Source organism: Dipteris shenzhenensis, chromosome 5 (genome assembly GCF_047967505.1).
Source record: "Dipteris shenzhenensis isolate YYH24624 ecotype China chromosome 5, Dip_SZ_1.0, whole genome shotgun sequence".
Taxonomy (NCBI): domain Eukaryota; kingdom Viridiplantae; phylum Streptophyta; class Polypodiopsida; order Gleicheniales; family Dipteridaceae; genus Dipteris; species Dipteris shenzhenensis.
This window is the reverse complement of record NC_141600.1, coordinates 47809922-47824114: the sequence shown is the minus strand read 5'-3', so window position 1 is coordinate 47824114 and position 14193 is coordinate 47809922. Positions and strand designations below refer to the sequence as shown.

Below are 14193 nucleotides of genomic sequence, written 5' to 3'. Positions count from 1 at the left end.
AAGCTGAGAGAGAGAGAGAGGGGGGGGGGAGAGAGGGAGAAAGAGAGAGAGAGAGGATTTGAAAGCGAAGAAATGAGCAATGAGAAACTTGGACCAATAAAAAAGTGGCAATAATCCTAAGCGTTGGTGTGGCTTCACGCGGCGAGAATCCCACAAAAAAATGAGCACCCATCGACGTCACTTAAGCCTCCATATATGGCAGGCAAATAAATATATTCGACAGGCGTGAAGGTTTGCAGTGTCATTGTATATAGTTTGCCGGTTTTCTGTGAGAATGCCGAAACCGGGATGGGTTGGTGCCAAGTGGTGACTGGTTGGTGCCAGGTGGTGACTAGGAACTTCCGAGGAAGATCCGGCAAAACAAGAGGGAGACCAAAAGTCCTCTCTTCCTATCTTCATCATTTTCTTTCATCTTCATCTTCATCTTCATCTTCTTCATGATTCAAACAATCAAACTAATATATTGCACCATAGCCAATTCCTCCATGGCTTCGTCTTCCTCCCTCTGAAACACACACTGCGAGATCATGATCCTTCCCCCTCCAGATGTTTTCGCAAGCTTCCTCCCTCTCTCTCCGCCCTCAGCATGGGTTCCGGTGGGTTGAATCCTGACCATTACCCTCTCGCAGAGAAACGACTCACATCCATCGCCTCCAATGGCCTCTCCCGAGATTTCAATTCTCTCGACCTTCGATCGGTTAGAGAACTTGATATTGCATCCGTTCATCACGATGAGCCAGATGCACATTTTTCGCCCTCCGCAGAACCTCGAGCACGCGCCAATTCGCCGTATTTCAGGTCCCCTTCCACGCCGAGAAGCCGGCAAGCGGCTTTGGCCAACCTGAAAGGCGCCTCTGTCCCTAAGGAAAATGGCAGATTGGTCCTACCTCGTAGGTATTCGGATTCGGAGGAGCTTAAGTTGGGTGGTGAATCACCCTCAAGGCAGCTGTTACGCAAAAATTCTTTACGGTTCCGCTCTCCCCGCGCTGGCAGCAACATCCAGACGTCAAGGAGGAACCGAGGATTTCAGAAGAAAAGCTTAAATGGTATCTTGTTAATGTTGATAGCATTGGCGGGCTACTTCCTGTTGGATTGGTGGGTTCTTTCGGGCTTGCGAGATTTGCCAACTGACTCAGATGACAACTTAGAGCTCCCAACGTTGCTACAGGTGGGAAATCTAGCCATAATTGACGAGACAATCATGTGCGGCTAATTTAAATATTACCGCCATTGCAAAGTTGCCAATATAGTCGCATGTTACAAGACGCTTTTGTCTAACATATTAAAGACGACTGGGTTTGATTTTCATTGTTCACACAGTTGCTTAAGACCAAGGTCATTGTCCCAGTTCGAGGTGCCTTTAACACAAAAGTCAAACTGATGATAAGACAATGAATAAGCGGGTAGAGATTCTCTCGGCCTGTTAGCTTGAGTAGAGTCTATTGTACTGGATCTAAGTATGGACTTCAAGTGCAGCAAGTGCGATTTGTGGGAAATTCAATTCTCTTGTTAAATGCAGAGATCTATTAATGTCTAGAGGAAGTAAGAGGGTCCATAAGGATTCAGTGCAAGCATGTCCATATGAATCATGTAATTGGCATCCTGAATAGCTGATGAATCCAGATGAGTAAGGGCCTCCAATGAAAAATCAGACGTAGAGCTCTAAATCAGGTAGCCCCAATCTGAAAGGCAATAATATTTTCTTTGTGATGCATCTCATACTCTTTTTTAGCATGCCTTTCAACCCTCTCATTTCATAGAAGAGAAGCCGTTTTATTTTTATGTTCGTGTGGACTTTGATCCTCTTTTAAAAAGATAGGCAATCTTGTGACTGCAGTGGGTGCCGAGTCCTGACTCCTATGTTGGAGACTTGAAGTATTTTAGGAGTTCCCCATCTTGAGACGGTGGATCCTGTATTGTGCCTTTCTTTATAGTGGCATTTATCTATACACGTTGATATTTCCCATGTTTTAGCAGTGTCCCCATTTTTGGACGGTGAACCATGACACATCTTCTTTACTGTGATTCTGCAATTTCCATTCAAGACACCAGCACAGGATCTTCTTGGCTCAAGGTTGAGAAGCCCTAGACCTGGTCAGCCTAACGTATTGCATATATAGTCCAAGAGGGGTGGGGTATAGCCTGTATATAAAGGGCCCCCCCCGGCTAGCGTGGTGTTGTGGATTGTTAGCTTGCCTTCATTCTTTAGGAGGAAACACGGGGTAGTTGCTTGCTATAGGCCAACTCCCTCGCAGAGGAAGGTTTACCCCAACAACTTGGCAACATGGATCTGAAAGAGAACACAGTTGTACAACCAAACTGGAATAGATGTAATGGAATAAGCCAAGTAAGGTACCGTTCTGTTTGCTGCACCCTCTAAGTTTCTGCCATCTGCCTCTGTGGAGGCTTACTAGCTGCTTAAAAGTAGATCACTCTGCTCTGATGTTCATTGCAGACAAAGCTCCCTTCCATGGCTCTCCTACAGGGTGTAGGTCTGATCTAGGTCTGCAGGAGATGACAGGAACTTTGCTTCTGCAAGAACTGTTTGATATGGTGATCACTAGGGGCTCCCACTGCTCTTCACTCCTCTGAGCTGATCTGCATGTAAGAAATCCTAGATTTACTATATTTAGAAATGTGCTAAGGAATAGAAAGGAGACTGAAATAGCAGAGAACAAGGAATATTTGTATTGCTTGAGTGTCTGTAGTCTGTCATCCATACAGTTGGGCCTCTCTTATATAGAGAGTGAAGAGTCACACATGAAAAGGTGTGTACTCCAAAGTGTGTGCATGAAGAGGTGTGTACCCCTTGTGAAGGGTGTGACCCTTGATGAGAGGGTACATTACAATAGGAGTGTCCCTTCCATGGAATGTCTCTTGTGAAGGGTTGTGCCTCATAGGAAGTGTCCCGTCGAAAGGGCATACCTTTCCACAAGTGTCCATTCATCAAACCATCCATAAGTCTAAGATATAGAGAAAGGAATACGTCACAGATCGTGACATACTCTCCCACTCAAAATAAGACCCTGGTGGAGATAATGAACTGATGTAGAAAATATCACGGCAAATTCTGAAAATACTGCTGTAAAATGTCAGGGTACTGCTGTAAGTCTTCATCAGATTGCCAAGTAGTGTCGGAGTCGTCCAGATCTCGCCAAAGAACAAGGAATTCCGTGATAAGTCGATGTCGAGTCTCTCGCTGTCGATGGTCCAGAATACGCTCAGGAATAAGGAGAACATAATCGTCTTCGATTTCTACCTGCAGGAGGAACTGCTTCATCGCCTGGAATGTACGTCTTTAGCCAAGAAATATGAAATGTCGGATGGATTTTACCCCATGATTGTGGTAATTCCAATTTGTAACTTAAAGGTGAATTTTTCTTGATGATCCGGAAAGGTCCATAGTATCTTGGTCGCAACTTAGGAAACACAGACTTAACCGTCTTATAGCGATGTGGGGCTACAAATAATAGCACCATGTCACCAGTGTCAAATTCGAGGTGACGTCTATGTTTGTTGGCAGACCGTTGATACCGCGCTTGCGCTTTTCGCATATGATCCCTGACTTGGAGTAGAATGTCTTGCATTTCTTGAACCAGTTGATCAGCTAGGGCCACTCGATGTTGAAGTACAAAATTCGTTGGTACAATCGGAGTGTGTCCATAAGTTGCTTGGAATGGAGTCATGCTGATGGCACTATGGAAAGAGTTATTATAAGCAAACTCAAGGAGTGGTAGATACTCTTCCCAAGCTGCTAGGCGTGACTGAATATAATGTCGACGCATTTCTTCCAGAACTTGGTTGACTCTTTCAGTCTGGCCATCTGATTTTGGGTGGTAGGCTGAACTAAACAGTAGAGTTGTACCCAAAGATTCGAACAGTGAAATCCAAAAGTGACTGGTAAACTTAGGATCTCTGTCGGATACGATATTCTTGGGCAATCCATGGTGTCGGAAGATGTGTTGTATGAAGGGTTTGGCGATGTCCGGAGCCTGTGCACTTCTTTTGCAAGCAACAAAGTGTGCCATTTTAGACAATCGATTAACAATTACCATAATCTAAGTGTTACCTCGGGAGGATCGTGGTAGTGTTGTAATGAAATCCATGGAAATACTTTCCCACCTTTCAGTTGGAACTGGAAGAGGCTGAAGAAGTCCTGCTGGAAGTCGTCGGCTTGCTTTCATTTGTTGACAAGATAAGCAAGATGTAACCATTTTGATGACGTCGCTTTTCATTTGAGGCCAGTAGTATGTTGCACTGAGTAACCTATAAGTCTTGTTGATGCCTAGATGGGCAGCATAAGGAACTACATGATGCGCTTTTAACAAAAGACGTCGAACATCCTTGTCATGTGGTACACAGACACGATCTTGATAATACAGAAGGTCGTCCGTATAAGAATAGGATGAGAAAATCTTCTGTTCGGAAGTCGAAGGTTGATCTTTTGAAAGAACTTGTACTGCTGTGCCGAAGTCTTTATCATTGAAATACTTCCCTTTGAATGAATTCGGAACATCCACAAATAATGTAGAGATTACCATAGCTGATGCTAGAGTTAACCTGCTGAGAGCATCTGCAACTACATTGCGTAGTCCTGGAATGTACTCAATGGTCATGTGAAAGTTGGCCAGAAACTCAACCCAGCGTGCTTGTCGAGCGTTCATGACTGGCTGAGTAAAGATATACTTTAGAGAGTGATGGTCTGTCTTGACCACCGAGTCGGCTCCCATGAGATAATGTTTCCAAGAGCGATAAGAATGTACAACGGCAAGAAACTCCTTATCATAAACCGGGTATCGGGTTTGGATATCGGAATGTTTATGGCTATCAAAAGCAATAACTCTGCCTTCTTGCGTCAAGACTGCTCCTGTAGCGATGTCAAAAGCATCGGTCATGACCTCAAATGGAAGGTTTGGGTCAGCAATAGCCATAACTGGTGTGGTAGTGAGTGCTTGCTTGAGTTGTTAGAAACTATACTCTGTTTCGGGAAGCCACTGAAAAACTGCCGTGCTTTTCAATAATTCGGACATAGGAGCTGCGATTTCGGAAAACTGATAGACCTTTGTGTGGTAGAAGTTTGCCAATCCGAGAAAAGAGTGGACATCATGAACATTCTTAGGAGTAGGCCAGTTTCAGATTACCTCGACCTTCTTGGGATCCACAGAGATGCCTTGAGCTGAAATAACATGTCCCAAATATTCAAGTTGGGTCTTGAAGAACTCACTCTTCTCAACGTTGATGTAGAGAGAATTTGCGCGGAGAACTTCAAAAACTTGGTGAAGATGTTGTTTGTGCTCATGTAGGGATCTGCTGAAAACGAGGATGTCATCGAGGTAAACGATGACGAACTTATCGAGGAAAGGCCTGAAGATGTGGTTCATTAGTGTCATGAATGTGGCCGGGGCATTGTTTAACCCAAAAGGCATGACCAAACATTCATAGTGTCCATACTTTGTTCGAAAAGCTGTCTTATACTCATCGCCTTCTCGTATGCGAATTTGATGATAACGTGAACGAAGATCAGTCTTTGAGAATTGTGTTGCGTGTAGAAGTTGATCGAAGAGGTCATCGATGCGAGGCAATGGATACTTGTTTTTGATAGTGAGCTTGTTGAGGGCTCGGTAGTCGATGCAGAGGCGCATTGACTTTTTCTTTTTTTCCTCAAGTAGTACAGGAGATCCAAAAGGGTTGCGACTGGGCCGAATGTGACCTTTGTCGAGTAGTTCGGTCACCTGTCTTTGGATTTCTTCATTGAGTGTAAGAAACCCGATAAGGAGGTTTCGACGGTGGATTACTACCGGGAATAAGTTCGATTGGGTGATCCACTGGTCGTCGAGGTGGTAGCTACTTTGGCAATTGCTGTGGAAAAATATCCAGGTAGGGCTGGAAAAAAGGTTGGTTGAGGTATTCAGGAGGATCCTTTGTTGGTGTCTCCTCTACTGTCGTAACCAACAGAAGTGAAGTCTTTACTTAATGTTTACGAACCCACTTCTTTACTTGTAGGGCAGAGGCAACTGGGGTTGAAGGAGAGTCCCTAGAACCAGTGAGCTCAATAAGTTTTCCCTGGTGGACAAACTGGATAGTATGGTTGTGAAAACTGATTGATGGATCATAGTCGTAGAGCCACTGTTGTCCAAGTATGACATTGTATCGAGAAAAAGGCATGATGTCGAAGTTCAACTTGTCTGTATAATGTTGGATGCGAAAACACAAGTTGTTGATCTTGGTGTTGCACAAGAAGGTAGTTCCATTTGCGAGTTTAATCTGATAGTCCATGGGACTAGGACGGGTGGTCAACTGAAGTTTGTCGACCATAGAACTAGCTAGGAAGTTATGAGAGCAACCATTGTCGATGAGGATAGTGACCGTTGTTCCACGAATTGATCCTTGAACACAAAGTACTTGAGTGGCCAGGGAAGGTTCGGGGTTGTTGGCAAGGCTCATGTGGATGGTATTTGCCATTCGAACAGCTTTGCCTTTCTTGTCTTGTGCTGGGGTAGCATCTTCTGTTTGGGAAGTGCTAGGTTCCATATTGGAATTTTGCTTTGGTCGCTTGGGACAATCGAACCATCTATGGTCGCCTGTACAGATGGTACAAAGTCCTTTTGTGTTGGAGTTGTTCTTTTTGTCAGTGGCCGCATCTTTATGTTGGGGATGACGGTGATGACTTTGTGAAGAAGAAGAGGCGCGATCCTTGGAGGAGTGCTTCTGTTGGGATCCAGCACACGATTTCTGAGACTTGTGGGGATCTTGAGACTGTTGTTGACCCTGATTACCCGAGTTTTTTCTAAACTTGGGGTTATCTTGAGGGCGAGTACCTTTGGCCATAGTGGAGTTCTGTGTTCTATTAGCACTCTGCTTCCCTGTGTTTTGAAAATTTGTAATGCGCTCTGCGTAAGCAATAGCGCCAACTGTGGTGGTGATGTTTGCTTTGAGGACATCAATGCGTAACGAGGGATTCAGGTCTGAGATGAAAGCATGAAGGCGATCATCATCAGTTAAACCATCAATCTCTAGCACCAATGTGGTGAACTGAGAGATGTAGGAAGACAGGGAGCCTGTTTGCTCCAACTGTCTAAGTTTTGAACGTGCTTGGAAGTCTGCATTGGCAGGTATGAACTGCTTACTTAGCTCGTGTTCAAAACGTTCCCACGTTAACACACTTTTGCCGTCCTTTAAGCGTTGTTGCTACCATAGGAAAGCTGTATCCTTGAGGAGGGAGGCTGCCAAGGCAATCTTTTTGCCTTCAGTGAGGTCAACAGTATCGAAGTACATGCGCAGTTTTGTGAGCCATTGGTCAACTGTTCGGCGATTTCGTTGACCAGTGTAGGCTTCCGGAAGTTTAATGTCAAGTCTTTTAGTTTTGGAAGCTTGGAGTAAGCGGTAGAGGGCACGGAGTTCAGTGTTTTCTACCTGAGGTGGGAATGAGTCCACATAGTCGTCTGGTAGCGTCACGTCATCCTCTGTATGTGTGGTACTGCGAGAATCTTGGAGTTGTTGGACTTTCTGGACCAAGTCGGAGATGCTGTCCTGAAGCTGGGAAATTTGAAGTTGAAGTAGTGCTTCGCCTTGTAAGTTGACTTCAGGGGTCTTTTTTGGACTTGAGTCGTTGATCTCCGGAGAGGTTGCACGTGAGCGTTGCGACATATCTGAGATCCCTGTGAGAAAAGCACGAACCTGTGCTCTAGTTTGTACCATTCGTGGAAGAAGATCCGGGCTGCTCCTTGAGGTTGCTCATGTTGGAGGGGGCAGGCGAGGTAGGATGGAACCACCCGTGGAAATCTGGTAAAGGAGGTCGTGTCTGAGGTAACATTGGTGATGCCGAAGTGGGTGTTACTGCTCGTGAGAGTACAGGGGTAGGTTGTAGAGTCCACGGATGTGAGAAGGGATAAGGAGCTGCTGTCGGGAGTGGAGGATATCCAAGAGAAGGAGTACCTTCAGAGTGTAAATACTGTCTTGGGAAAGGTAAAACCTGTGTAGGAGGATATCTGGGAGCTGAAGGAGGTGGAGAGTACCCTGGAGATGCTGAAGCTGAGGGGTAAAAGTCTCTCCAAAGATGGATAGCAAACTCGTGAGGAATATCAGGTTTTGGGTATCTTCGTGTCTCGTGAAACACAATCTGGACTGTGCTGAGGAAGTAATGTAATTGAGGTACCTCACGCTGAAGGTATAGGATGTGGTCCAAGTCACTGGAAGGGCACGTGACACAGAAGACCCACGATGCAAAAGCTCCGAAATGGGCTGGTTGTGCAATCTGAACATGATATTGTGTGGTAGATGATGCTTGAGGTGTCCTTGAAGGAACTGGGGAATTACCAGGGTTTTCCATGCTTTAAGGAGGTGGCTTTCATTTGCTGTAATTTGATAATGAGCGTCAAATAACAATATGAAAGAGAATCCTTAGAAATAGAATGAAAAGAATCCACTTGGCATAGATTAGATCTGCCAATTAGCTGCATAGAAAAGGCCTGTAGATCTCTGTCCGGAGGTCCATGTTGCTGTCTTTGCAAGTCCACGTGGATGTGTGAACAAGCAACAAGTACCTGGCGAGACTTTCGAGGCAGAAGGGACGTTGGCAGAGGCGTTCTGCAGATCGCATGAGATTTGGCGCACTTTTCCTGCGTGGAAGTTTGTAGCTTGGCGAAGATGGCCTGTGTTGAGACCTGTGGGTTACTAGAAGAGGACCGAGCCTGGCTAGACGGAAAGAGAGGGCTGCCAAGAGTCGCTGTTCACAGGTTATGCGCAGCAGGGACCAGGCTGATTTAATTCGCTAGCAGAGGCTGCTTGCATCTGGCGCTGCTTGTTGCTTGCTTCCAGGGCTGATTTGCGGGCAGCAAGGGCTGATGATCTGGGCCAGGAAAGATGACGATAGAGGCTGCAAAAGGAGATCTGTTCGATCAAAAGGTCTTGCAGGCAGGTATGCAAAAGAGCCGGCTGATGCAGGCAATCGAGTATTACACAAGATGGAGGCCTAATGAAGGGCACAGCTTGCTGCAAGGGTATGGCGCAATCACGTACGACAGAAAAGGCGAAACATATTTCATGAATTCGCGTTTTGATTTGTGCGCCTATTGCTGGGTGGTGGTTACCAAAAAATTAAAACGTAGGTTTAATGAACCCTTGGGTAGTCTAGGGTTAGGCCTTGGGTGTAGGACTGGTTGCCCTTTTTAGGCCCTCTAGGTACCCTTTTGTAAGTTGGTGCTTGGTGCCAAAGAGTGTGCCTATTCTAAGGGGTGTGACCCTTGGAATAGGTGTACCTTTTTATGAAGGGGTGTGACCCTGTTTTAAAAAGGGGTGTCCCCACACGAAAAGATGTCCTTTTTTCCAAGATGGGGTGTGTCCCTTGGGTGAGGAGTCAAAACTCTTCATCAAAAGGTGTGTCCGATGGTGGAAAAGGTGCGTCCCTTGGTTTTGGGACAGCCCAAGCACATCAAAAGACACGATTTCTGTCGTGTCCATTCACATCAACTCGTGATGTGGGGGAGATGGAGAGGCCATTGATGACTTTAGGTGGGGTTGGCGCTAAAAATTTATACGCTCATTCTCTCCATCTCTTCCATGCACAATGTGCGCGGATATTATTCTAGCGGAAAAAGATGTGTCAGATAGGCGCTAGAAGGTGGGGGGCATTTCCTACAGGCAGGAGCGAAATTTGCTCTGATACCACTGTAAGAAATCATAGATTTACTATATTTAGAAATGTGCTAAGGAACAGAAAGGAGACTGAAATAGCAGAGAACAAGGAATATTTGTATTGCTTGAGTGTCTGTCATCCATACAGTTGGGCCTCTCTTATAAAGAGAGTGAAGAGTCACACATGAAAAGGTGTGTACTCCAAAGTGTACGTGCATGAAGAGGTGTGTACCCCTTGTGAAGGGTGTGACCCTTGATGAGAGGGTACATTACAATAGGAGTGTCTCTTCCATAGAATGTCTCTTGTGAAGGGTTGTGCCTCATAGGAAGTGTCTCGTTGAAAGGGCATACCCTTCCACAAGTGTCCATTCATCAAACCATCCGTAAGTCTAAGATATAGAGAAAGGAATACGTCACAAATCGTGACACTGCAGGAGCACGAATGATTTTGGGAACCCCTCATATGGGGCTCCTTATATAGGGCTGAATTTGCCCCAAAATATATGACCTATTTAGGGTTAGACCAACTGGTCAGTCTGTAGGTTCACAGGCCAGGTTCAGCCGACTCAGTGTATAGGCAGCCAGATAAGCCCACCTGCTGCTGCAACTCCATGGCCTATAAGGGCCTTTCTGCAGGCCTATGGCTGGTTGTATGCCCAGTCCATCTGCCCTCTTCTAGGCCCTGGTACCCGACGCAATCCCCTTGCTTGTACCAAAGTTGCACGAAATGCTTCCATGCAGGAAACGTGGTAGTTTCGAACGTTTCTGAAACGCCATTTGAATTAATCAGAAACGGCAAGGGTAGGCTGAATAAAGTATATTTCTGCTCACATACGGAAGCTAGCAACTTAAAAAAACATGCACCATATAAGCTAGACGTGTGTGCAAGGCGAGCGTGCATGCAGGGTCACCAAGCAATCATAGAAAGCACATGTCATCCAATTGTTTATGGATTGAGACGGGCAATCTATTAGAAATGCAATTACTAGAGAGCACCGACCAATCAATGGTCAAGCAATTGGATTCTTGGAGGGCATGGAGTAGATGATCCTTGAAGATGCGATTCGTATATTGCATTGACGAATTAATCGTCACCCATGTAGATCGTCTTACTCCAAGTGTTGTGTTACTTCTAAAGCCTTTCCTATGCACCCACCATGATAATGCAAGAGCCTGTCATCATCTCTTGTCAATACCTGCCTTGTTGGCTTTTCTTCTGGCGTACTTGTAGAGAATAGGCGTTTCCAAGTTTCGGAAACACCCCAATTTTGGAAACTTAAGGAAACAGGGTTTCCTAACTTTTTTGGACGTCTCCTACAACTAAGGCTTGCTGTTTGCTGTACAGTCCTGCTGCGCCGTACACCCCTTTCTCGAGGGTCTCTGCCAGCCAATTGACGGCCCTTGAGGCTGCCCTACAACTAATACAAGGAGGAGTGCTGCCTACATGGCAGCCCTCATTCTACCCTCTCTATCCCATCTTACATTGTCATGTGGGGGCTCACAAGTGGGGAGGTGACACTATTATTGTAAACTATCTAAATTTGTAGGATTGGATATATTCTAGTCTACAAAGGTATATTCTACGCAAGTCTTCCTATGTGATGTCAAGCAATTAGTCCACATCTATGCATGGAGGAGCAGCCCTAGACTTCGCATGTATGAACAGTCAATGAGAGAGATTCAAAAATGAAGAGGCAAGCTATGGCGCCCTGACGCGAATTCGCGCCCCTTCTCCTCAGTGGACCTTCTGTGGTATATAAGCTTTCTTTTGCCTCAGAAACCCCCTTTTTCTTTGCTCTGGAGAGTGAGATTCAAGCCCTCCAAGTTCAGTCTTTTGATTTTGACAGTTTTGACAAGTTTTTGAAAGTGATGCTACATAAGATGCTACTCTAGCATTCTTGAGTTTTTGAAGTTTTCAATAGCATCAGTACAACTGTGGCTTCAGCTTTGCTTTGAGTTACTATACCTGGTTTTGATTGGAAAGCTTTCATTTAGCCACCTCTGTGAAGCATGTAAGAAAAAGCATCATTGATTGGAATTTGGTCACAAGACTTTGCTACATTAAATGCTTATATTTTGAAGCATTTCAGTTGTTATTCTAGCCTTGTAAGAGAGAAGACACTGCCCAATACTTGGGTTAGACCCTCTCATGGCTTGCTTATGCAAAATATGTGAAAAGCCAAAACATAAAGCAATGTCTTGTTATGCTACAAAGGAAGAAAATGCCAACATGGCTTCCTTGTTGAAGATTGCCAAGATAATGGTTGCCAAAAAGGAAGCAACTTCAAAGACAGAAAATGCCAATCTACTTTCAGTTGATGTGCCTCCACAAGATGAGGCATCCTTTGAAGATTATGCTTTTTAAATCATCTCTATGTATGCTCCAGATCTCTCTTATTGTGTTTTGTGTGTTTTGTAAACACCTCTGGTCACCATATGACGTAGGCCATGTGTATGTGTTTTCGCTCCATGGTACCTCCCGCAGACATTGTGTGCATGTACATGCAGGGGAGATAACCATTGGAAGGTCTTATTGTATCCCTTTTGTTTACCTTACACCCATGGGAACCCTTGCTAGCTTGAGATCCTAGCCATTGATAGATCCATGACCACCATGAGATGGCATGAGACACCTTGTGCTAGCTGTATCCTTGACATAGCCTGAGGCATTCCCTTGAGGGGAGGTTTGTTGGGATATCTCAAGGTGTATGCCTCAGGCACACCTTGGTTTCTATGTGTGAGTGCTAGAGGCACAGGTAGGTGCCCATAAGCACAGTTAGGTGGTGATAAGCCACATAGGATGATTGAGAGAATCTAGGAGCAGATTGAGGAGATGATTGTGGAGCTCTGAAGTCATCAGTGATGTCAGTGAGCACACAACCTCCGAGTTGACCTTCTGATCCACTCCTTTGTCGATCTGTGTGTCCTTGGAGCTCAATCACTCTTACAACTCTGAATCGTGAATTGACTCTGATGCCAGTTGGGAAAATATCTGAACGTGTACATCTAGCTCAAGTCTTGGCTTTTGGTACCATGTTAGAGCACGCAAGCGGCGAATTGAATCACCCACGAGATCACACCTGAGCACTCTAGATCGTATACAGGATGTGTACACATACATGTAAATGTAAACCACACGGTCAGATCTGGAATAGACAGCAACAATACTTGAATAAGAATGTCCAAGAAAGGACACATTATGTATTACAAAATGGTGCACTCACAAACTACACACCGTGTACAGTGGAGTGGTGCAGTGGAGTGGTGCAGTGGAGTGGTGCACGCTAGTGCTGGATCTGCCCTGACTCTTTTGATCTATAGGTCATGACCCTCTCTGGTCTTTTACCTATGAACTAAGAGGTGCGAGCCTTTGTGGACTCTTCAAGTATGATGTACTTCTTGCACCTGTAATCAACTTGCAACTTGATCTAGAACAATTAACAATCTATCTGACAACAGTGGGCCTTCAACATCATGCGAGTCTGCAATCTGAGCTACATTTGACTTATCAGTTTGAGTTTTGAACTGTGACTGCAATCTGCGAGCCTTAAGGTCTCTGCCTGCAATTGCAAGTTTTGCTTTCGTCAGTAGGGATGCCATAGTAGCTAGTCCCTGCTATGCGTGATGGAGTTCATGGTTTTCAACCTTATGAGTGACTATCATGAGATTGAAACTGCACTATGTCGTGTTTTTAGAGGACGAGTTTGGGAATGTTCCTGGATTCATCTAGGTATATATATAATTGCTTTCGACCTATGGCCTCCCTCTTTTCTTGTGGGATAGTGTGGGGACAAGAAAGGTAAAAAGGTGGAGGGGGACTTGGTTTGTATTAGAAGTAGACCTTTATCTTATTCTCTGCATTGAATAATGAACTCAAGTTACGTCAAGCACCATATTAAGGCAGTGTTTGGAATGCTTTTGAGGCAGGGTGAGTGGAGCAGGTTTCCAAAGGGCGAAAGGCCTGCAGGAGTTATGTATGAGCGCCTGCTGGGCTTGGCTGCCCATGCCCTTGCAGAGGTATGGGTCATTAAAAGGTTTTTAAGAGTTCTTCAAGCATCGTGATGTTAGATTAACATTTTGCAATTTCTGATAGGGTGAGCTGAATCCTGAACCACGAGACTTGTGGGAGGAACCTTTTGCTGATGCCTCTGTGTGGAAACCCTGTGCAAATGAGAGTTTCAGTGATTCCAAATGTGAGTTTCTGAGGTGATTCCATGCTGGGATCTGGTTTCTTCTGATTACAGCATCTGGTCTTCAAGAAGAAAATGATTTTTTGTTCCCATTTAAATCTTAAGATTCTGTGTACACAGCCTTTCTATGAATCTGATACGACTTTCTGTTGTAATCAGATTTTGTTCATGTTTTTATTCTTTCTATTGCTGTTGTGTAACTTTTCTTTTCAGCATTTATTGGGCAACATAATAGCACAGGATATATTATGGTCAGTGCAAATGGTGGTCTCAATCAGCAGCGAGTCGCTGTAAGTCTTGAGCAGTTTTTCCATTCTTGCAGAAATTGGCATATTTACATACACACCACCAACAAAATCCCCAACCACTT

General features: G+C 44.9%; 1 protein-coding gene across 3 annotated transcripts in view; it reads left to right on the top strand.

Annotated features, from left to right (window-relative positions):
* The first annotated feature begins 373 nt into the window (after window positions 1-373).
* Window positions 374-14193, top strand: part of LOC147902113 (O-fucosyltransferase 2-like) — a 90132-nt gene continuing 76312 nt past the window's right edge. For all 3 annotated transcript variants that reach the window (XR_015541005.1, XM_087374771.1, XM_087374770.1), the window contains exons 1-4: window positions 374-1168; window positions 13561-13650; window positions 13727-13826; window positions 14037-14113. Coding sequence is in view for 2 of the 3 variants with exons in the window: in XM_087374771.1 (XP_087230897.1) it covers window positions 587-1168; window positions 13561-13650; window positions 13727-13826; window positions 14037-14113 (849 nt within the window). In the remaining variant the exon portion in view is untranslated. The remainder of the gene's footprint in view (window positions 1169-13560; window positions 13651-13726; window positions 13827-14036; window positions 14114-14193) is intronic.